At 35.5% G+C, this 23,150-nt stretch overlaps 2 protein-coding genes across 5 annotated transcripts; both read right to left on the reverse strand.

The window, feature by feature from the left end:
• Window positions 1-23: 23 nt before the first annotated feature.
• On the reverse strand, window positions 24-3,088 carry LOC127499186 (uncharacterized). Of its 4 annotated transcripts, none has more exons than XM_051869379.1 (8): window positions 2,707-3,088; window positions 2,492-2,617; window positions 2,235-2,402; window positions 2,008-2,153; window positions 1,558-1,883; window positions 1,250-1,341; window positions 846-1,109; window positions 24-365 (listed from the first exon to the last, which is right to left on the reverse strand). In XM_051869379.1, exons 1-7 carry the CDS (start codon window positions 2,785-2,787, stop codon window positions 894-896), a joined length of 1,155 nt encoding a protein of 384 aa, XP_051725339.1. In that variant the 5' UTR covers window positions 2,788-3,088; the 3' UTR covers window positions 24-365; window positions 846-893. The 4 variants fall into 4 exon arrangements, with proteins under 4 accessions (XP_051725339.1, XP_051725338.1, XP_051725340.1 ...); XM_051869378.1 differs by having other exon boundaries at window positions 25-365; window positions 2,008-2,162; XM_051869380.1 differs by having other exon boundaries at window positions 25-365; window positions 2,008-2,162; window positions 2,492-3,088.
• A 210-nt stretch (window positions 3,089-3,298) lies between these two features.
• Window positions 3,299-20,650, reverse strand: LOC127499187 (ribonuclease inhibitor-like; the record flags this gene model as incomplete). The annotated part of the gene is made up of 5 exons (XM_051869382.1): window positions 3,299-3,797; window positions 4,684-4,857; window positions 14,160-14,333; window positions 15,908-16,081; window positions 20,457-20,650. Coding segments are annotated over 5 exons (723 nt in total), but the record flags the coding sequence as incomplete, so codon positions are not given.
• Between the last annotated feature and the right edge of the window lie 2,500 nt (window positions 20,651-23,150).

Here is a 23,150-nt window from a genome sequence, read left to right on the forward strand (position 1 = left end):
CCAGTTGTGTTTGCCTGAGGAAAGGAAGACGTACACCTAGGATGGCAAGAGGGTGAGTAAATTATGGGCTAAGTTTCATTTATGGTTTAACAATTCCTTTAATGCGAATGTGTTGAACTATGCTGTGCCAAATGTTGGTGCCCACAGTATGCCATTGCTCATGTGTGTTTTGAATGACTCATAATTGTGATGGATAGGCAATTTTAACACAATGTTGCAAGTGTTTTCCTCTGGGAATATTTTCTCTGGTGCATCATGGAGAAATTCGATGTTGGGCTGCTGCAGAAAACCATGAGGTGGAATGGCTGAAGACCCTGAAGTAAACTCCAGCACATTCTCCAACGTCAATGGTGAACATTCTCCATCTGTAACACAGGTAGATATTCAGTCTGACAACTGCACTGTTTGTGCCATTCCAAACAGGCTGAAAGTGTATCAGTTACTTTTCAGTAAATAGCTTGTAAATAAATTGTGTAATCATTCTCCATGTAACTTGTTAAAAATGTGATTCATTCAGGAGAAACCATGCTACCATGTGATGTTTTGAGAAATACAATGGTTCAGTGTCAAATGCAAAATTTGCAATAGTGTCTAAAATCTAATTTAGTAACAAACATTGACATCTCTACCTGCTCTCTTCTGTTGGAACAGAGAAGAGGTAAGCAAGTAAAATATCAATATTTGTGTGAAATGTTATTTACATCAACCCTGTTGGACGAACCACTTTATAAAAGCAATATCACACTTTTAATCATATGCAAATAAATCGTGAATACAGCAGCTGTGCATAAACTTTATAGGACAAAATATGTAAAAAAAAAAAAAAAAAAAAAAATTGTAAATGCCTTCAACATCAATGATCCAGTCTCTCCAGAAGCACAAGGTCCTGGTCTCTAGTTCTCTCTTATAGGTGTCTTGATTTTTGATATTACATACTGTTGTAGTACAGCATTGCATCTCCCATCAGCATAATACTCGACAGCTGACTGTACCAGCATGTCCCGCTGCTTAAGAGTGCTAATGGACCTAAAGGCTCCAATAATGGACAGGCAATCTTCTGCCATTTCAATGGCAGCTTTGGCTTCTGGAACAGTTTCAGCTTCTTTTATCTGAAAAAGATACCAGATAAAACATACAAACAGTCCTGTTGCAGCTGCAATACAAAAACACTGTATTAATAGGGGTACAGGGGTACTCTTCATGCACAACTTCCAAATTTAGCTCACTGCACTTTAAGGAAAATACTTACTTTGCAAAGCATTTCTTTGAAGGTCTCATCATCTACTTCATCCAAGGTTGCAGGAGGGGTGGGTTTACCACAAACCTGGAGAAAGAGCCTTTCTGAAAAGAAGTGTGACCCCATTCCCCCATGAGTTATACAAACTGATATCATTTGTGACATCTGCCTGTAAAGACCTTTATGCAAATTTCCAAAATATTTTAATGAACTACAATGACAATGTTATGAAACCATTTTAAATAAGACAGAGCTTAATATATGTCTTTTGGTATTCAATTAAAAAGCAGACCCTATAAACCTTTAGTTCAAATGCTTACCTTCAGTGTCAAGCCGCAACCTCTTACTATTTTCAAGTCCCTCAAATGTGCTAGACTGTTGGACAGCCTTAAGGAGCAATCTGAGGTACTCTCTAGTTGGACCACCACCGTCCACAGCCCCCTCTGCTGCTTTTGTATCATCAACAAAAATGACATCCAGTCTTGCTCCGAGGTTAAATCGTCGCCGACTAAAAGCCTGAACAGTGCTTCTCAGTATGTTATGGGTATTGCCTTTGTAATCCCTTACAACATTGATCTGGTTACTAGTGGGACTATCATCATCTATCTTGGCTGAAAGGAGACTCAGTATTGTTTGGAGGTTGGTCCTGGAAAAGAATATGATTATGAATGCGAATGCAAATGACAAAAGATGACATAGTATATCAAATGGGATACAGGTATAGAGGTAACTATGGGTTTACATTGGTACTATAACATTTTAATCCATACTTCTGGACAGTCTTTTCCTGCTCTGATTGAGGGGAGAACGATGTCAGATGTTCATTAGAGGTGCTAGGTTGATCCAATGGGCTGACAGTCCCAGAATTATAATCATCTTTATCATGGTTGTCATTGCCATTAGGTGTAGGAATTGTCTGCATAAACTGAACAAATTATATAAAACAGTAAATGGCAGGCTAAGAAAATTTTGAAAAAATAACATTTTGTAAATCTACCTCTGCATCTTTGGAAGAAATCCACTGGACAAACAGTGTGGTTGGTCCTGTGATATTTCTTTCAGAAATGGTTCCACATAGGTCATTTCTAAGTGGTGGTGATAAGGCTTCCTGAATATGGAACCATTCTGTAGCATCCTCCACCTCTCCAACGAAGTCAAACAGTGCCTATACATTTTGATTATTTCACATTTAAAGACAGAAAAATTTTACATGCCAAAAAAAATAAAAAATAAAATAAAATAAACCTTACCAACCTGAATTGAATCACTTAAAACAAATGTCCTAGTCCTCATCAAGCCACTTGGATATTTTACTTTTAATGGCACACCATGAGAAAGTTCAGGTAAACTCGCTATTCGCGCTCGTCTCTCATCTATAGCCTAAAATAATATAGGTAAGTTTCAAAATCAAAACTGTAATAGTAAAAAAACAAAAAAAAACAAAATACAAGTCGTATAGTTTTTCTCACTGTCCAATGAGAGAGGGTTGGCTCTTCAAATTGAGGCGAAAGTTGATTGGTTGCTCCCACGTGTGTACTGTCCAATGGCATTTTACCACTCGATTGACAAATGGATAAAGAAAAGCATTTGGTAAATAGAGAGAAAAAAGCATTTGCCAAATTCTTTTTAAAAAAGCGATTTAAATGCGCATTTAAAATGATTTACTAATGTACTTTTTATTGTTTTATTGATCTACGTTTTAAAAAATGAATTAAATAACCCGTTTCAAATTCGTCTATTTGTATATAGAAAACCATTTTTTAAATTTATTGTTTTATTGTTTTATTAAACTACATTTAAAAACAGGAATTAAATAAACAACTTATTAATTATTAAATTAATTAATTGATTCTTCGTTTTATTTTTAAGTGGCACTCCTGGTCCTCCATAACGGTCCGTGTCCTGGTTAAAATTACTTATTTCTCTGGATTTAAACATTCTTGGAAACATCTGGGATAATGTAAGTACACAAGTCAACAAAATATATAACACTGTTCTAGTGGTTTTTGGATATCATATTTTAATCCAATAATCCCACATATTGTGCCTATGAGTCAACGCTTTAATGAATGCTACCACCATTTATTATTTTAAAAAAAAGACATACTAAATACATTAATACAAATGTAATACAAGTATAACTATAATACAACTATTGTTTGTATTCCAAAAGTGAGATTGAACTGTTTTTTTCTCTCTCTCTCCATAATCATGAAAAATTAATCTTTCATTTGTCTTTGTCTCCCTCTGCTGGTAAAACACAAACACAAATATATTCAGGCTCTATATTTTCTCTGTAACTTTTTGAATTTATACAGTGCATTTATACAAATAAAATGGTTAATCAATGAATGAGAAACTGTAATTTGCTGCTCTGAAATAAAAGGTGCTTCACTGCCACCTCATCAGGTCTGTCAGAGGATCGTTGAAATCTAAATGAAGTCTTAATTTATAACAGTGAAGTCACTGTATCTTCAGTCTGTTGATTCTGTTGACTGAGTCTCTGTAGTGGATCCTTATTCACCATCAGATGATCATGATTAGATCAGACTGTCATGTCCTAAAATAAAACACAAACAGTCACATATGCAGTATGAAACATTACGTCTGTCACATCTTTTCCTAAGAAAACTTAGCACTAACTAGATAAGATATATCAATTCATTCTCACACATGATAATATAGCTTCTATCTGATGCTCAAAGTCACTTTACAAAATGTTATTTCTTTTTAACATCACAGACCCAAACTGTTTTAACAGAGGTGTGTCGACTCTTTATAACCACTGTACATGATTGTAAGTTATACTGTATTTTTCAACATGTCCTCTGATGTACATTCAGGATTTGTTTTGCTGTAACTTGTATTAAAGTGAAGAAATGTTTGCTAAACTTGTACTCTGTGCTGTGATTGGCTGAAGCAGATAAAGTGATTTTATGTTTTAAAAGCTGTTACAATTATGACAATATGACAATGTTTTCGGTGAGTTTATAATGTAATACTTTTTTTCATAATGTAAAAAAAGCTCAAGATTTCATTACATTTTGAGAAAATTGTTACATTATGAACATTTTATTACAATAATAATATAATACTTATTACATTATGTGCAGTTATTACATTATGAGTTGCTACAAACCCAAACCTCAGATTATCACACACACAGACACAGTTAAAGGGTAAAAGCTGGAAAAAATATTATTTTCACAATCAGTCACAACACTATGAGCAGAATTAAACTCAATTTAACACAGTTTAAAGTTCAGAGACCTACAGAAACTGAAGCTGAATTTAAGACTCATTATCTGATGATCTCAGACACAATATTCACACACATGTGCTGTTACTGAACCTGGTACAATTTCCTTTTATTTCTAGTGAGTAAAACAGCCATTTAAACTTTATATGAAAATATGATGATGAAAATTGTTAAAACCTATTGTTACCATAGTGTCTCCAGTTTATAATGTGGATCATTCTTCAGATCAGAGAGCAGCTTCACTCCCGAGTCTCCTAGTTTATTCCCAGACAGATCCAGTTCTCTCAGGTGTGAGGGGTTTGATCTCAGAGCTGAAGCCAGAGCAGCACAACCTTCATCTGTGACACCACAATCCCTCAACCTGTAGAGAACAATGACACACTCTTCACTCTCTCAGATCAGATCAACACACATTAAGCCTCCAAATCTCCAAAACTTACTATAACCAGTTAAAAATAAATAAATAAATATCATAATGCTGTCAATATGAAATACATACAAATACTCATTAGGTCATAAAATACAACAGTTTGGTTTAGGGGATAGAAAATACAGTTTGTACAGTATAAAAATTATTATTTCTATATTAAGTCACCATAAAATGTGTGTGTGTGTGTGTGTGTGTGTGTGTGTTTGAGTGAGAGGGAAAGCTAATATAAAAACTGATATAAGAAATTATGTTAACAAATTATCACATTAAATAATATGGAAAGATGATCATAGAAAAAAGATGGATGTGATGGTCATTAAGGATGAATTCATGTTCTTCTATTCATGTTTTTTTTTTTTCAATTTCTAACACACTTTTCTCCAATCTGTATCACATTTTCAAAACTCTAAACACAATTAGCACAACATCCGTCTGTTGTGACCTTACCATAATTCATGTCGTTTTCACACAAAATGCAGTCAATTAACACGTTTCTAAAAGGCTTAAATTTCTTTCTGATCTTATTTACAAATGCTTAAACACAGCATGACAGAAATGAAGACCCAATGTTACAATCTATAAATATAGTATAAAACCTCTACTTCTGTACCAACAGCAGCTCAAAAGTATTGAAAAAATCTAGAAAACAAATACTGAAACAATTGATAAGCATTTATAATTAGCAGATATTGAGAAATATTGAGAAATAGCAGATTCCAATCTCAGTTGGAGGAATAATCAGATGTTGAAGCTCTTTCATTACATGGACATACAGTAAAATAGACACAGACTCATTGTTCAGTGTGGATGAAGAACAACACAGAGGAGCAGAGAGAGAAAAAAAAAGTCTTTATTTTGTATGGACTGTTCTGTGGATTTTGACCCTCGCCTGCCTGGATTATGTTTATTGGATTACCCCATTAAAGCTGCACTTGGATCTTACCTTCTTGTCTCTGTGCTTATGTGACAAGAGGACTCATTTGACCAGTGGCTGCCCTGAGCAATTCTGTTACTTTCTTCTTCTTTATTTCTACTGTACATTCTATAAAGTAAAGACTCGTTCACTTTTAGATAGTCTGTTGGGATGTTTCCAAGAATGCACACATTCAACACTCAACCAAAAATGTAGAATGGCTTACATGTAAGAGCTCTACTGTTACTGCAGTAAAAGGAAACTGAATTATAAAAACAATGGATTTCATATAGATAGAAAACTAGTGCTGGTGTTTGACAGAACGACTCTTTTGAATCAGGTTTGCTGTGTTTTGATAGAGTTAGTGTGTGTAGAAAAAGGTTTTTAGTGTTTTGAAATGTAGAGTTTGTATTGGACCGAAAATTTGAACAGTATTTCCTCCTAGAGCTTTAAAGCTACAACCACCAAACTCGGCTCAGACCTTCAGACTGTTCTGACTTAGTGTGCTATATCTTTTCAGACTGATCCAACTTACGGTTTTCCTAAAAATGCTGTTCAAAACTCGGAAAAACTCCCATAGACTTACATTGAAAATCTGAACATTTCATCAACCTCCAACTGTCAAATTCAAATCTAAACACTCTGAAGCCCATTAGACTCAATGAAGCTGCCATTCTGTGTACTATTTATAAGCCATTCAAACTGATTCAAACTCATTAACTAACTATCTGACTAACTAACGAACTATCTATCTATCTATGGGGGGGATTGGGGTGTTTTATTTATAAAATGTTTTTATTTATAAGAAATTCAAAGTAAAATACTTTGGCATAATTTTATGTTTGAATATACATATAAACAAATTGTATAGATATCAGTAGTTTTACAGTTTTTTACAATTTCTAACAAGCGTTTACCAATACTTAAAGTACTTTTTCTAAACTCTTAACACAGCAACACCTACATCACACAATTGGCCAAACTGTTAATTTTCTGCCCAAAACCATAATTTGTTAAATAAACACAAACTCTACATTTCAAAATGCTAAAAACCTTTTTCTACACACACTAACTCTATCAAAACACAGCAAACCTGATTCAAAAGAGTCGTTCTGTCAAACACCAGCACTAGTTTTCTACCCAACATGAACATAGAGGCCGGTTTCACAGACAGAGCTTAGCCTAAGCCAGGATTAAATCTTAGTTCAATTATGATATTTCAGTAGCTTTTATAAACGTACACCAGAAAAAAACATTACTGGTGTGCATCTTGAGACTAAACAATGGCACTGACTTATTTTAAAATATGTCAGTGTGAGCTGCTTTCAGTTAAAACAGCTCAAACATGCATTTTAGTCTAGAACTAGCTTAAGCCTTGTCTGTGAAACCGGGGGATAGTCAATCAAAGCACAATGACTGTCAAAATACTAACAGCTGATGGCATTATGAAAACTGCATTACTTTCTACCTGCAGAAAATATGAAATCCATTGTTTTTATAATTCAGTTTCCTTTTACTGCAGTAACAGTAGAGCTCTTACATGTAAGCCATTCTACATTTTTGGTTGAGTGTTGAATGTGTGCATTCTTGGAAACATCCCAACAGACTATCTAAAAGTGAATGAGTCTTTACTTTATAGAATGTACAGTAGAAATAAAGAAGAAGAAAGTAACAGAATTGCTCAGGGCAGCCACTGGTCAAATGAGTCCCCTATGCTGAACTTCAGTTGCCCCTTTTGTTGAAATCTCTTTCTGGGGGTGGGTGGGGTGTTGATGGTGCCCATAGAGGGTGGGATGGTGCCCCTTAGTTAGTGCCCTACCAAAGACTATCCGCTTGTTAAGTCGTGACGTAAGGAACGCCGTTTCTGGGTCCAAGCCTCGACTCATTTCACTTGAGAATACCATTGACGGCCGTTTATGAGCGCTATTTATTCATATTAAACATTTAACATTTTAAAAATTTAAAATACTTACAGTCTCCGTGCTCACAACATCACAGACATTTATATTTAAATGATTTATAAAAGATGAATCACTGTCTGGCCATCTGGGATTTTGGTATGGAGGTTATGATTATAATTTTTTGGTAGTATTTCACCACATCGTGTGTGTAGCACCGTTTGTTGTTTTCTTTCTGGTATGAGATAGAGTGTTTGGACCCGGAAGTGCTGCCGCGTGACTACCTAACAATTATAATCATAACCAACATCCCAGATGGCCAGACAGTGATTCATCTTTTATAAATCGTTAAAATATTAATGTCTGTGACGCTGTGAGCACGGAGACTGTAAGTATTTGAAATGTTTAACTTTAAAATGTTAAATGTTTAATATGAATAAATAGCGCTCATAAACGGCCATCGAGATGCCATTCTCAAGTGAAACGAGTCGAGTAGTATTTTAAGCGTTTGTCACATGTCGTGCATGTAAAAGTAGGAAATATGAATGTGAAGTGAATGTGGTCTCGTTTCAAATGCATTGATCAATATGCTTGCGTCGACTTCACTGTAGCCTATGTGTGCTGGTTCCTTTCCGTGTTCTGACCGGTGTCCGAGTCTCAATCAAACACAAACCCATTCATTCAAATGATTAATAATGGGAAATAACAAGCGCTTCCATTTCAGAGTTATCAGATCTGCTGAAGATGTTGCTGTTCATGTTTGCCAGCGCAGGACATTTTACAAATCCAGACCAGACGATGTTCTACGGCCATGTCCAGAATAAAGAGTAGCCTATCCATGTCACACAGTAGCCTACAGTTAGGGTGATATTACTTAACCCGTGATATAAGATTTTGGCCATATCCAAATCATCCCAGTATCAACGTCAATAGGCTAGTTCTTGTATTTCGGGCACACCACAAGGTGTCACTGTGGCCTCAACGCTTCGCTCTCGCCTACTCTGAGCTCGATTGTCTGAGGTAAACCACGCCCTCCTCATTACCCTACGGACAAAGAAATGTAAAAATATATAAATGTAAAAATAAAGAAATGTAGAAATAAAGAAATGTAGAAATGAATAAATGTGGAAATGAACAAATATGGAAATAAATAAATAAGTAAATAAATGTGGATTATAAATGTGGTTATTCAAAATGAATAAATGTATAAATAAAATAAAAAATGTGGGAAAAAAATATATACATAAGGAAATAAATGTATAAATAATTACTTATTTTTGTTTTTTGCTTTTCTTTGTATATTTATTTATATATTTATTTTTGCTTTGTTTTTTTTGTTTTTTTTTTACATTTCTTTGTATATTTATTCATTTATTTTTAATTTTGGCAGACTTGGGATTCCATAGTATTTCACCCTCCATAAATCTCAACGTCTTCACAAAGCAAAGCTAAGTTTCCTTTTTAAGCTCTTTCAGTGCTTCCCACATTTTGTGGATGGGAAAACATAGATCGTGATACCTGATGTGATTCAATTTCAAAAGGCTATAATTTCACGTATGCTCCGCATGTTTCAGAGTCAAATGTGGCGCTGTTGCGCGTTCTACCTGCTCACGCAGCGCTTATTCTAGTGGTTCACAATCAATGTACTAAATGCATACTATAGTGCACGTTTATGCTAATTGATTGCTTATGCTGATATGACTAATGTTGTACATTATTGACAAAAGTTTACGTTATGGTATTGTAAAATATTGTAAATGGTTGTAAGAACATATCTACCTCATCTAAACTTGAATGAGCAGCCCTCAATAGTAAGCATACACATTACAAAATAAGTGTGCGAGCGTAAGGGACGCTCAGAGGGTTCAGTTGTTAGGCACTAGGGATGTGCATCTCCACAACTGAGGCCGATGCGATACATTTAAGATACATGTGAAGCAGCTACCGATGCGATGCGATACGATTCAGCTAGATGAGCATTTATGGTTAAAATGTGTAAAATTGTAAAAAAAATTTAGAAAATGACTGAAGGTTTCTCTAGATAAGACCCTTATTCCACGTCTGGGATTACGTAAAACGCTTTGAAGCTGCACTGAAACTGTAATTTTGACCTTCAACGTTTGGAGGCCATTGAAGTCCACTATAAGGAGGTGCCGCACGTGATTAAGTTAGCCGTTACGCTTTCTCCAATGGTAAGAGATACAGACCCTCTCATCTCCCTATAATATACAATCTCTGGCGTCACAGCGTTTTCACTCGCGTTGCATTTCGGGAAGGCGTCGCCATATTAGAAGGATACGCTATCCGTTGCCATGGTTACTTTGACAGTGAGACCGAGAGAGATAGCGTGATATTTGTTTGCATTTTTGCAATACGCCGCAGTTTCTTGGAAAGAAATGGAGAAGGAGAAGGTGAAAGGAAAGGGGCTCTATCAGGAGAGACTAAATAACAGCGCCGAGCAGCGTCATTTAGAGAAAATGCTTGACATTAACAGCATCGAGCCGTACGACCTGCCAGCTACAGAACTGATGAAAGACCCAGAAGCACCACCTGTCACATACTCTGACATCGTCAATTACCTGGTTTATATGGTATCAGTGCCTACACAATGCAAGAGTTCAGACCCTTTAAGCAATTAGAAGCACATTTTTACGTTTAAGTTATTAGCAAGCAGGATTATTTAGAGAAACTGCTTGACATCACTAACCAGTCTATGACTCAGTAGGCGAAAATATTATTATTTTTACAATAATAAGCATCAGATAAGCATCATTTCGTCAGTTCTGTAGCTGGCAGGTCGTACGGCTCGATGCTGTTAATGTCAAGCATTTTCTCTAAATGACGCTGCTCGGCGCTGTTATTTAATCTCTCCTGATAGAGCCCCTTTCCTTTCACCTTCTCCTTCTCCATTTCTTCCCATAAAACTGCGCTGTAATTTATTTATTAAATTATTCTGCTCTCTCTCTCTCTGTTGGTCTTTATCTCGGGCTGCAGTCGAGGTTACCATAGCAACAGATACCGTATCCTGCTAATATGGCGGCGCCTTCCCAAAATGCAACGCGGAGTGAAAACATCATGACGTAACTCCTCATTCTCTATATTTTAACACTTTAGCATTATTCTGTAAACACTATTTCTGTAAAAAGGCAGTTATTATTAATAATTATGTCAGAATTTTTTTTTTTTTAATAATTATTAAATACATTTTTACATTGATTAGCTCTATAAAATCTACTATGTTTTTATTTTAGATGTATTGAGGCTCATTTGCTTTGTGTGGATATATTCATACATGCATTAACGTTACATTCATTAAAATCGTTCAGTTTACCATGGCGAGGGTAACGGTTGCTTCACGACCAATTTCAAAGTTCAGTGCAACTGCCGCTAGAGGGTTACTGTAAAATTGTGTGATTATTAGGGGAGAACCGGGACGAAAGTAACACGGGACGAAAGTAACAAAGCAATTTTCTCAGAGCTCTGACTACATTTGCGTTCCAAGTTAAGACACGTTCAGCACGCAACCCTTGACGGAGCTGCCAAACATCATGTGATTTCATCATTGTTTCCCGCGGTTAGGACCGGAAAGCAGTTTTCGAATACGGTAAATAAACTGCTGAAGCGGTACATTTTTTCTAATTACAAGTTGTGTTTCTCATTTCATGTGTCACAATAATGATCAATCTACAGGTTATTTAGTGCTGTAACATCCTGAAGTTTGACTTCTCAGTATTTTTCAGTATGAAAGTAAATCGAGTTTAAATGTCAGGAGTTCCTGTTGGGATGAAAGTAACACTTGTTTCTTTTGTCCCTCTGCTAATGTGGTGGCTTTCTCTGCGGTGCAGCATTTATTAAAACATGTTTATGTCATATTATACTAGCAGAATATGCCAAGAGTGAGGGTCAGAAAGACAGACAGAGGTCTGATTCAGCCAGATGTTCATGAGAGGGCGTTTCTGGACATATCTGTTGCTGATTTCTGTATGTCACCATTTATTCACTCAATCTGTTTACATTTACCATAGTCACATTTAGTTTTTAGCCATACCTTAGCTTTTCCACATCCACCTATGAATTTGCAGTGTTTCCATTCAGATGTTTTTATGAATTTATATTTTGAATTTATGCATAAAAACAGCTGGATTGGAAACATGACTGTTACACTATGTTGAGAATTTATATTATGCTAATTTAATTTAGTTTTTATATTGTTCATACTGTTGAAAAATGTTTTATAAAATAAATTGACATTGCCAAAAAAAAAAATTCTAAACAATTCAAGTTTGTTCTGTCGGGTTACTTTTGAAACATTTGATGAAACTGAAATTCTCAATTTTAAATGAAAATGTAATTTATTATTTTTTTGAAAAGATAAAGGACAAAATATGTTTGCAGTTACATATTAACAAGGTCATAGTCAGGTATATTTAATAAAAACAAGACTAACACAAAAAATCTAGCTTGTGTTGTTGTTACTTTTGACCCACCTGTGTGTTACTTTCGTCCCAACTGACGGGGTTGAAAGTAACAATGTGCAATTTATGTTCAAAGTGAAATTATACTGAAGCCGTTCTACATTTGTACAAAATACCACCTGGTATTGATAGACCACACCTGTGAGTTACTGACCACAGCAAAAATATATCGCTGTCTAAAACATTATCTTTTAAAATTACATTTTTGTGAAAAATGGTAGGCTACTTTCGTCCCTGCTCTCCCCATACTTCAAAACTAAAGTCTTAATAATTATTGTACTAGTAGTAGTATTACATTGTCATTAAGAAATATTTAATACCGTACAATAGTAATACAATAGTAGACTACATAGTACATAGTAATAGTAACATGGCTCTGTTTCTGTTACAAGTTAAACCGAACTTTTATTTTGACGGGTTGCTGTGATCTTGAAGTTTATGTGTGTATATGATATGACAATAGTTTTTTCTCAAATTAAACGGTAAAATGCTCATGAAGTGACTCTCAGAGCAGCTCTAGAGATGAAGTTTATGTGTTCATGTCTATGTCGTTCCGAATGGCTCTTTAATATAACTTTGCTACACGCACTCATCTCAGTGAACGTCTCACTCAAAGTCTTAGTTTTTATTCTGCTATTTATTCCATTCAATTTAAGGCGCAGACGTGACGTAGACGTCACACAGACTGCATCAGGCTGAAACTAGCAACAAACTCCTGCGTTGCGCCGGGTGTATGATAGAGCCCCAAGAGTGAGACTAGAAGTACAGCCATATCATGTGACATTCCAGGAAATCTCTTAACATAAACAATGATCAGAGATCCAGAGATCACTATAACATGCAGAGAGAAACGGTTTGGAGACAATAAACACATGATTGCAATAATATATGGTTTATCTAGAGCTGTTCAACGATTAATCACATCCAAAATAAAAGTTTATGTAATATATGTGTGTGTACTGTGTATATTTACTTTGTTTATAAACACATACATGTATATATTTAAGAAATATTTACATGTATATATTTATATAATTTAAATTATATATAAATATTTATTAAGTTGGCTTGAAAGATTATTATTCTTCTTCTTCTTCTTAGACTAAAATTTCTAAATGCTACTCCTCCTAGACTGTTCAAGCTGACTCGAGTTGCCTTATCTTTTCAGACTGATCAGACTTACGGTTTTCCTAAAAATGCTGATTAAATCTTGGAAAAATCCCATTGACTTTCATTGAACTGCCTTGGCTGATCTGAACATTCCGTCCAACTGTCAAAATTCAAATTCAAACACACAGACTCAATTAAACTGCCATTCCTGTTTCTAAGCCATTTAAACTCATTCAAACTCATTTAATCTATCTATCTATCTATCTATCTGACACCCTAGCAACCACCCAGGATACCTTAGCAACCGCATAGCAACACCCTAGCAACCACCCCGAGTACCCTAGCAATCACATAGCAAATTAAAATCTATCTATCTATCTATCTATCTTTTAAAACTACAATTCTAAAACTTAAACAATTTCAAACTGAAAAGCTTCAAACTACAAACTTTTAAAACTTCTTCAAACTTTCTGGACCGGCTTTTTCAAGACAACTTAAAGTTTGTCTACAAACTTTTTGATCTAGTTGATTTTTATATTTTTATATTGTCCCTAAATATATACATGTATATGTATAAATACAAAACAAATATACACAGTACACACACATATATTACATAAACAAACTTTATTTTAATCATGACTAACTGGCTAACAGGTTAAAAAAAATCATTTTTGAGTGAACTAACCCTTTAAATTGATGAATGGTAATTTGAATGAATGAATGTAATAATAGTTTTCCCTGAATTCTATTCCATTTTAATGTTACTTTATGAATTATTGAAATTGCAAAATTCACAGTGACACAGTTTCATGTGAGAGTCGCGTATGATCTTACTCTAGTTCCTCCAGTTTACAGTGAGGATTCTCCAGTACAGCAGAAATCAGCTTCACTCCCGAGTCTCCTAGTTTATTCACAGACAGATTCAGTTCTCTCAGGTGTGAGGGGTTTGATCTCAGAGCTGAAGCCAGAGCAGCACAACCTTCATCTGTGACACCACAATACCTCAACCTGTAGAGAACAATGACACACTCTTCACTCTCTCAGATCAGATCAACACACATTAAGCCTCCAAATCTCCAAAACTTACCATAACCAGTTAAAAAATAAATAAATACCATAATGCTGTCAATATGAAATACATACAAATTCTCATTAGGTCATAAAATACATCAGTTTGGTTTAGGGGATAGAAAATACAGTTTGTACAGTATAAAAATCATTATTTCTATATTAAGTCACCATAAAACGTGTGTGTGTGTGTGTGTGTGTGTGTGTGCATGTTTTTGTGACATATCAGGACACAAATTTGAATAATGACATGGGTATGACATAGGTATTACAAGGAGAGGGTGACGTTTGAGGACATTACCCCATGTCCCCATTTTTTAAAAGGCTTATAAATCATACAGAATGAGTTTTTGTGAGAAAGTAAAAATGTGCACAGTTTCCTGTGATGGGTAGGTTTAGGAGTAGGGTTGGTGTAGAGCGATAGAAAATACGGTTTGTACAGTATAAAAACCATTACGCCTATGGAGAGTCTCCACAATTCACAAAAGCAAACCTGTGTGTGTGTGTGTGTGTGTGTGTGTGTGATTGATGTATTTGTAAACATTTTAAGGAACTCTTGATACTAATGTAATTAATGTCCAATAAAGGCTGTATTAAAGCACTTTTTCAGTCTTTCCGTGACCTAATCTAAAGTGAGAACTCTTTATGGTTAAGAAGTTTTTAACAAAACATTATCTAACTCTTTACATATGAGCTAATTAAACAATAACAATGAATGAAGAACTAATTTTTCGCATATAGTCTATTAATGTATTAACTACAGTTTGTAAACTATTCATTAACTATAAACTAATAGTTTTCAAATTATTTATTAGATGCTTTTTTACTGTATACTTATTATAAAGTGTTACTGTTATTTCAGTCTGGTCGCCGTTAATTGTAATTGTTCCTTTTGTATGCAACGGTGTAATTCTTCAATAAATACAAATAAAGATCAATTTGTCTGATAGCATTATTATTATTATTATTTTTCAAGATTTCTATAGATATATTGTTATCGTGAATTATTTTGGTCATGATAATCGCAGTGAAAGATCTGATATGGTGACAGTCCTGGTTCAGGTGAACCACATAAAACTTCCCTCTTTTCAGCTGCAGATTCACATTTTGAGGCAATGATCACGCTTTTGTAAGGGTGGTCTGTTTGAACAAGCATTACAAGATAAGTTGATTTACACCAAACATTTGTGATTTAAAAAACCGTAAAACTGTATTAAAACTGTAGTAAAATTAAAACTGTAACCTGTGTCTGTTGTCTGGTTTGTAGTTTGTTTGGTTTATTTAACTGTTAGTTTTACTTTCTTTTGCAGGATAATAATATATTTAGATCTAAATTTTCTTTTTTTCAGGTAGACTCCTCACCCCTTCCTTCTACTGCCGGCAGGATCTGACGGTTCAAGCAGGAATCTGTCACTGAACCGCCGGATGGGGTTTACGCCAAAGGATATTTTGTATGCACTATCTACATATTAATCCTTATTCACTTCCAGTCTTTATGATAGAGATGATCTTACCACAGATCCTCCAGTTTACAGTGAGGATTCTCCAGTACAGCAGAAATCATCTTCACTCCAGAGTCTCCTAGATTATTCCCAGACAGATACAGTTTTCTCAGGTGTGAGGGGTTTGATCTCAGAGCTGAAGCCAGAGCAGCACAACCTTCATCTGTGACACCACAATCCATCAACCTGTAGAGAACAATGACACACTCTTCACTCTCTCAGATCAGATCAACAAGGAATTTCTCAAGATCACATTCAAACTAACAGTGTGATGATAAGGTGAGAGAGACAATGAGAAGAAAATGAATCAATTTAAAGATCAATAAAGTCAGTTTCCTCTGAAATCATATTCTTCTTCTTTTTGCCCCCTGAACACAATATTCAGATACTGAAACTCTGACATCAAATTCTACTACAGATTTATAATAGTGAATAAGAATAATTGATATGACATCTATAGCTCTCCTATCAACACACTGATGTGAGAATCACCCAAATACATTTTTCAGTAACACTTTCTATGAAGCCTGTGTTTATAATGCATTATAAGGATATTCTTAATGCATCATAATGCACACATAATGCCTTATAAACAACCTTATAATGTTGCATCATCTAATGAATATTCATAACTGTAATAATACTTAACTCTCTATGGTTATAAATAAGAGTATGATTATTTATAACACACAATGGACATAATTTTATACACTTAAGTTATAGAGTAATATATATCCCATAGTTTCATATTTTAATTTCCCAAGTCTCATATCTTGACATTGTTTACTGAAGATCTGCACAGTATAATACTGCATCTTATGAGTGGAATTTTACTGCTTAAAGTGACTTGAGCGATGCCTACTGAACAGGAGAGCGTGTGCTGCATCGATTGTGATATTGTCATGCCACAGCTTGAAAGTCTGGATAATTCAGACGATGAGACGACACATGTATCTCATCACCACACGCATGTGTCGTAGTGCTCTCGTGAGAAGGGGGAAGAGGGGAAATTGTTGAATAAAGTTGTTATTTTGGTTTTTTGCTGCACAAAGTATTCTCGTCGCTTCATAACATTAAGGTTGAGCCACTGTAGTCACATGATCTGAGGGTGAGTAATTAATGACATCATTTTTATTTTTGGGTGAACTAACCCTTTAAGGCAGTGGTCTCAAACTGTCGGCCCGCGGGCCATTTAAGGCCCCCACTCCCCCTCCACCCGGCCCGCAACTGATCTCAAAAATAAAACGTAATCTGGCCCGCTAAATTATTATTATTATTATTCTCTAGTTGTCTCATACCATATTCCATATTCAAAAGAATGACATGATTCTTTTAAAAAAAGTGCGCAGGCAGATTTGATGAGAGCTGGTTCGGGGCTTTCGTAGTTTATTTGTTGTTTGGCTGCAAAGTGCGAATGCGAACCGAAAAGTAAAGTGGATGAGGAACACAGACAGTTTCAAGAAAGATGGACATTGCAGTAATTTTTCGTGGAGTTTAATGGAAACGCTACCTGTCTGATATGCAAAGAAAAAGTCGCCGTTCTAAGGGGCCGTTCACATATCGCATCACATAAGCGGCCGCGCCGCTTTCTCCTTCTTTCCAAAGCGCTTTCGCTCCCGTGGCGTCTGTCGTTGATATGCAACCATGAGCTGCGCTCTCCACGATGACGAGGAAGTTTCAGCAAAAGAAAAAAATGATTTCTAGTCCTTGCATTAGCTCTACTACTAGATATATTTATGGAGATGAGAAATAAAAACCCGCCCTGTACAGCTATGATCAGCTGTTCGGCTGAGCTTTCGGTGTTGTTACGGAAAGGACGAAGTTCATCGGTTGGTTCTTGTCACATATCCAATACCTTACTAACTATTAATAAGCAGTAATGAAGTTTGAGGCAAAAGTTTTTAGTTAATAGTGGGAATTGGATCATTGCAACATCAGTTGATGAACAAAATAAGCTACAGAACCAGCGAGGTCAGAGTTTGCTCAATCACGCGACGCTGCAAAAGCACAGAAAAAACATACAGTGCGGTGAGTGCGCTAAATACAGAGGGAAGAAGAAAATCTCACAACATTCTTTCTGTTGGATATAAACACTTCGAAATGGACAATATTTATAAAAGGAGATTTGCAGCATAAAATCTGTCAAGGGATATCGATCGGACACGACCATCACAACCTCCAACTTCAAAAAGGAAAGCCATGTAAGCGAACCTGTTCGTTAGTTAATTTGACCAAATCTAGAGAGAAAAAATGTTCAAAACAGCATGGCTTTATACAATTTATTTTTCAATTGTAACTTAAGGTTGTCAATAGATTAAAATGATAATTAATGATGACATGTTTTATAATTAACGTAATGTAAATTCGCTGACATTTGGCACGTTTTATTGTAAATCATTGTGCTTTAATGCCAAATATTTCGCTCTTTCTAAAGCAGGATCAGACATTATTAGAAATGACACCAGAATTAATAAAATGCAGCCAAAATTCAAGATATGGTGCAAAATGGCCCTAGTATGAGCTTTTTATATTTACTATATGATATTTAAGCAATATTTCCAGAATATTAGCACGGCTGCTAATGTGATATTAATTTTATACAATAGTTCAGTGAACTAAAAGTTAATATTATAGTGACATTTTAGACATAATATTGTCAATATTCTCTGTTTTTGCTCTTTTTCTCCCAACGACAATATCTCACACAAGCCACAGCAAAAGAGGCATGTGTCTCTGCAGCACCAACACACAGTGGTGTTTCCTTACTGAATGAATCCGGAGTTTTGAACAAATCGGTTCAGTGATTCAGTGATTCAGTCACTTGCTTCGTTCCAGAATGAATCGGCCGTTTTGAATGAATCAGTTGAATGAATGCTTCTATGACTCATTCATTAAGACAGTGATTTACTGCCACCTACTGGCTGTTTTATTTTCATAATTAAAAGCATAATTAATTTTTCCCCATCTCATTTTTTTTTCTATATTCAAAATTCTATATTTAAAAAAAAAAAAAAAAAAATCTCAACATTTTAATGCTGTTGTAACTGCAGTGTAAAAAAATCACTTTTGGTTAGAAAATGGTTAGAAAATATCCCTGAAAATCAATTTAAGAGGTCAAATATTGGCTCTTAAAGTAAAGTTAATTTCTGTCACTTCTGTTACGATCACAGTCTGTTCCTGTCAGTTCCTGGACTCCATTTCCCATTCGGACTACGTTTCCCATAGGCCCTCATTCCTGGGACTGATTACGCACACACCTGCACCTCATCACTATTTAAGCCACACACACACACTCACCGCGAAGTCTTGATTTGCCCCGGTGATCATTACTAAGCGTTTTCTTGTGGACTGTTTCCTGGTTTCCGTCGGATTGTTTATTCTTTGTGATTCTCTGCTGCCTGCCCTGAACCTTGCCTGTGTACTGGACTGTGTTTGTTTGCCGCCTGCCCTGATCTCTGCCTGTGACCCGATACTGTTTGTCTGCCGCCTGCCTCGACCATTGCCTGTCCTTGTTTATGTTCTTGCCTTTGCCCCTGTCTACTTGTGTATACACTATTCTTAATAAAGCTGCAAATGGATCACCGCTCTGCCGACCCTTCGTTACAACTTCCCTGCTGCTTCAATATATATCTTTTAAGTTATTAACCAACATTTATCTTTCTGTTAAATTATTTGAATGACTTCTTCAACGTATGTTAAAGCATTTCTTTTCCTTTTCAAACACTAGAAAATAATTTTGAATATTGTCTGTACCTCTCACTGAGAGAAAAGAACATGTTATCAGTATGTTTTGGGAAAGTTTCCTGCTCAGAGCAGAGCTCAGATCAACTTCAACCTTGAAGAAGCTGTGAATCATGTGTATCTGTGTATGTGCGCTAAGTGTTCTGTGCAGGTCCTTTGTACTGGTGGACAACTGGCACTCTTCTTGAGACCAGCAGATGCCATGTCATGACCCCAAAAGGACATCCAGTGCCTAAATCCAGGGTCCCCTCGTCAGCATCGTGACGAATGGAGATATGCTTCTGACTATCTGTCCATGTGTGGAAGATTTCCAAATTTGTCTATTTTTCTTAGCCAATCAGAATCATTCAACCTGAAGTAATGACGTAGTTAGTTGACTCTGTTAGAGTATAATTGTTGTGGAAATGTGAATGTACGCAGAGCGGCCTACGAACTCCTTGTGAGACTTGAAGCTGGCTTCTGCTGATGAAACTGCAAACTATTCTTCACTAAAATTATCTTCAATTTATTATTTTTTTTTAACTCTGACTCCGGGTCTTTATTCATCATATCTGGTCTTTTGGGTCTTTAACTGTAAAATTCTTCTACAAACTGTTAGTTTTACTTTCTTTTGCAGGATAATAATATATTTAGATCTAAATTTTCTTTTTTTCAGGTAGACTCCTCACCCCTTCCTTCTTCTGCCGGCAGGATCTGACGGTTCAAGCAGGAATCTGTCACTGAACCGCCGGATGGGGTTTACGCCAAAGGATTTTTTGTATGCACTATCTACATATTAATCCTTATTCACTTCCAGTCTTTATGATAGAGATGATCTTACCACAGTTCCTCCAGTTTACAGTGAGGATTCTCCAGTCCAGCAGAAATCATCTTCACTCCAGAGTCTCCTAGTTTATTCCCAGACAGATTCAGTTTTCTCAGGTGTGAGGGGTTTGATCTCAGAGCTGAAGCCAGAGCAGCACAACCTTCATCTGTGACACCACAATCCTCCAACCTGTAGAGAACAATGACACACTCTTCACTCTCTCAGATCAGATCAACAGAGACTTCATTATTAAAAAGAAACCAAAAGCACAAATCCCCATGTTTGATATGAGTTTTACTACGTTTGTGTGTGTGTGTGTGTGTGTGTGTGTGTGTGTGTGTGTGTGTGTGTGTGTGTGTGTTTGAGTGAGAGGGAAAGCTAATATAAAAACTGAATATAAAAAAATTATGTTAACAAATTATCACATTAAATAATATGGAAAGATGATCACAGAAAAAAGATGGATGTGATGGTCATTAAGGATGAATTCATGTTCTTCATGTTCTTCTATTTATGTTTTTTTTTTTTCAATTTCTAACACACCTTTCTCCAATCTGTATCACATTTTCAAAACTCTAAACACAATTAGCACAACATCCGTCTGTTGTGACCTTACCATAATTCATGTCGTTTTCCAACACAAAATGCAGTCAATTAACACGTTTCTAAAAGGCTTAAATTCTTTCTGATCTTATTTACAAATGCTTAAACACAGCATGTCAGAAATGAAGACCCAATGTTACAATCTTAAATATAGTATAAACCTCTACTGTCTGTACCAACAGCAGCTCAAAAAGTATTGAAAAAATCTAGAAAAACAAAGTACTGAAACAATTGATAAGCATTATAATTAGCAGATAATGAGAAATATTGAGAAATAGCAGATTCCAATCTCAGTTGGAGGATAGTCAGATGTTGAAGCTCTTTCATTACATGGACATACAGTAAAAATAGACACAGACTCATTGTTCAGTGTGGATGAAGAACAACACAGAGGAGCAGAGAGAGAACAAAAAATGTCTGGGTGAGGGAAAGGAATAGATGAAGGAGAAGAAGAGTTGGATCAGGACAAGGGAGAAGAAGAGTTAGGGGAGAGGAGTAAGATTGTGTGCTGGATTGTGCATCTCTATAGGTTTCCTCTTTTACACATGACTGAACCTATGAAAGCTTATTTCTGCCATGAATAGAAAATAAAAAGGCAATTGTGACTTTTTATCTCACAATTCTTACTTTTTTTCTCTCTCATTCATATAAGTTAAACATTTAAAATACTTACCGTCTACACCACAGTCTTCCGTGCTCACAACATCACAGACATTAATATTTCAATGATTATAAAAGATGATCACCTGTTCTGGCCATCTGGGTTTTGTTATGGAGGTTATGATTATAATTTTTTGGTAGTATTTCACCACATCGTGTGTGTAGCACCGTTTGTTGTTTTCTTTCTGGTATGAGATAGAGTGTTTGGACCCGGAAGTGCTGCCGCGTGACTACCTAACAATTATAATCATAACCAACATCCCAGATGGCCAGACAGTGATTCATCTTTTATAAATCGTTAAAATATTAATGTCTGTGAGGCTGTGAGCACGGAGACTGTAAGTATTTGAAATGTTTAACTTTAAAATGTTAAATGTTTAATATGAATAAATAGCGCTCATAAACGGCCATCGAGATGCCATTCTCAAGTGAAACGAGTCGAGTAGTATTTTAAGCGTTTGTCACATGTCGTGCATGTAAAAGTAGGAAATATGAATGTGAAGTGAATGTGGTCTCGTTTCAAATGCATTGATCAATATGCTTGCGTCGACTTCACTGTAGCCTATGTGTGCTGGTTCCTTTCCGTGTTCTGACCGGTGTCCGAGTCTCAATCAAACACAAACCCATTCATTCAAATGATTAATAATGGGAAATAACAAGCGCTTCCATTTCAGAGTTATCAGATCTGCTGAAGATGTTGCTGTTCATGTTTGCCAGCGCAGGACATTTTACAAATCCAGACCAGACGATGTTCTACGGCCATGTCCAGAATAAAGAGTAGCCTATCCATGCCACAAAGTAGCATACAGTTATTATTATATGATATTACTTAACCCGTGATATAAGATTTTGGCCATATCCAAATCATCCCAGTATCAACGTCAATAGGCTAGTTCTTGTATTTCGGGCACACCACAAGGTGTCACTGTGGCCTCAACGCTTCGCTCTCGCCTACTCTGAGCTCGATTGCTATGTCTGAGGTAAACCACGCCCTCCTCATTACCCTACGGACAAAGAAATGTAAAAATATATAAATGTATAAATAAGAAATGTAGAAATGAATAAATGTGGAAATGAACAAATATGGAAATAATTACATAAATAAATAAATGTGGATATAAATAAAAATCAAAATGATCAATGTAGCTATGAAATAAAAGAAAAAATGTGAAAAAATAAATAAATATATACATAAAGAAATAAATGTATAAATAATTATTTATTTTTGTTTTTTTGCTTTTCTTTGTATATTTATTTATATATTTATTTTTGCTTTTTTTTTTTTTTTTTACATTTCTTTGTATATTTATTCATTTATTTTTAATTTTGGCAGACTTGGGATTCCATAGTATTTCACCCTCCATAAATCTCAACATCTTCACAAAGCAAAGCTAAGTTTCCTTTTTAAGCTCTTTCAGTGCTTCCCACATTTTGTGGATGGGAAAA

The sequence above is a fragment of the Ctenopharyngodon idella genome, chromosome 17, assembly GCF_019924925.1.
Source record: "Ctenopharyngodon idella isolate HZGC_01 chromosome 17, HZGC01, whole genome shotgun sequence".
NCBI lineage: Eukaryota > Metazoa > Chordata > Actinopteri > Cypriniformes > Xenocyprididae > Ctenopharyngodon > Ctenopharyngodon idella.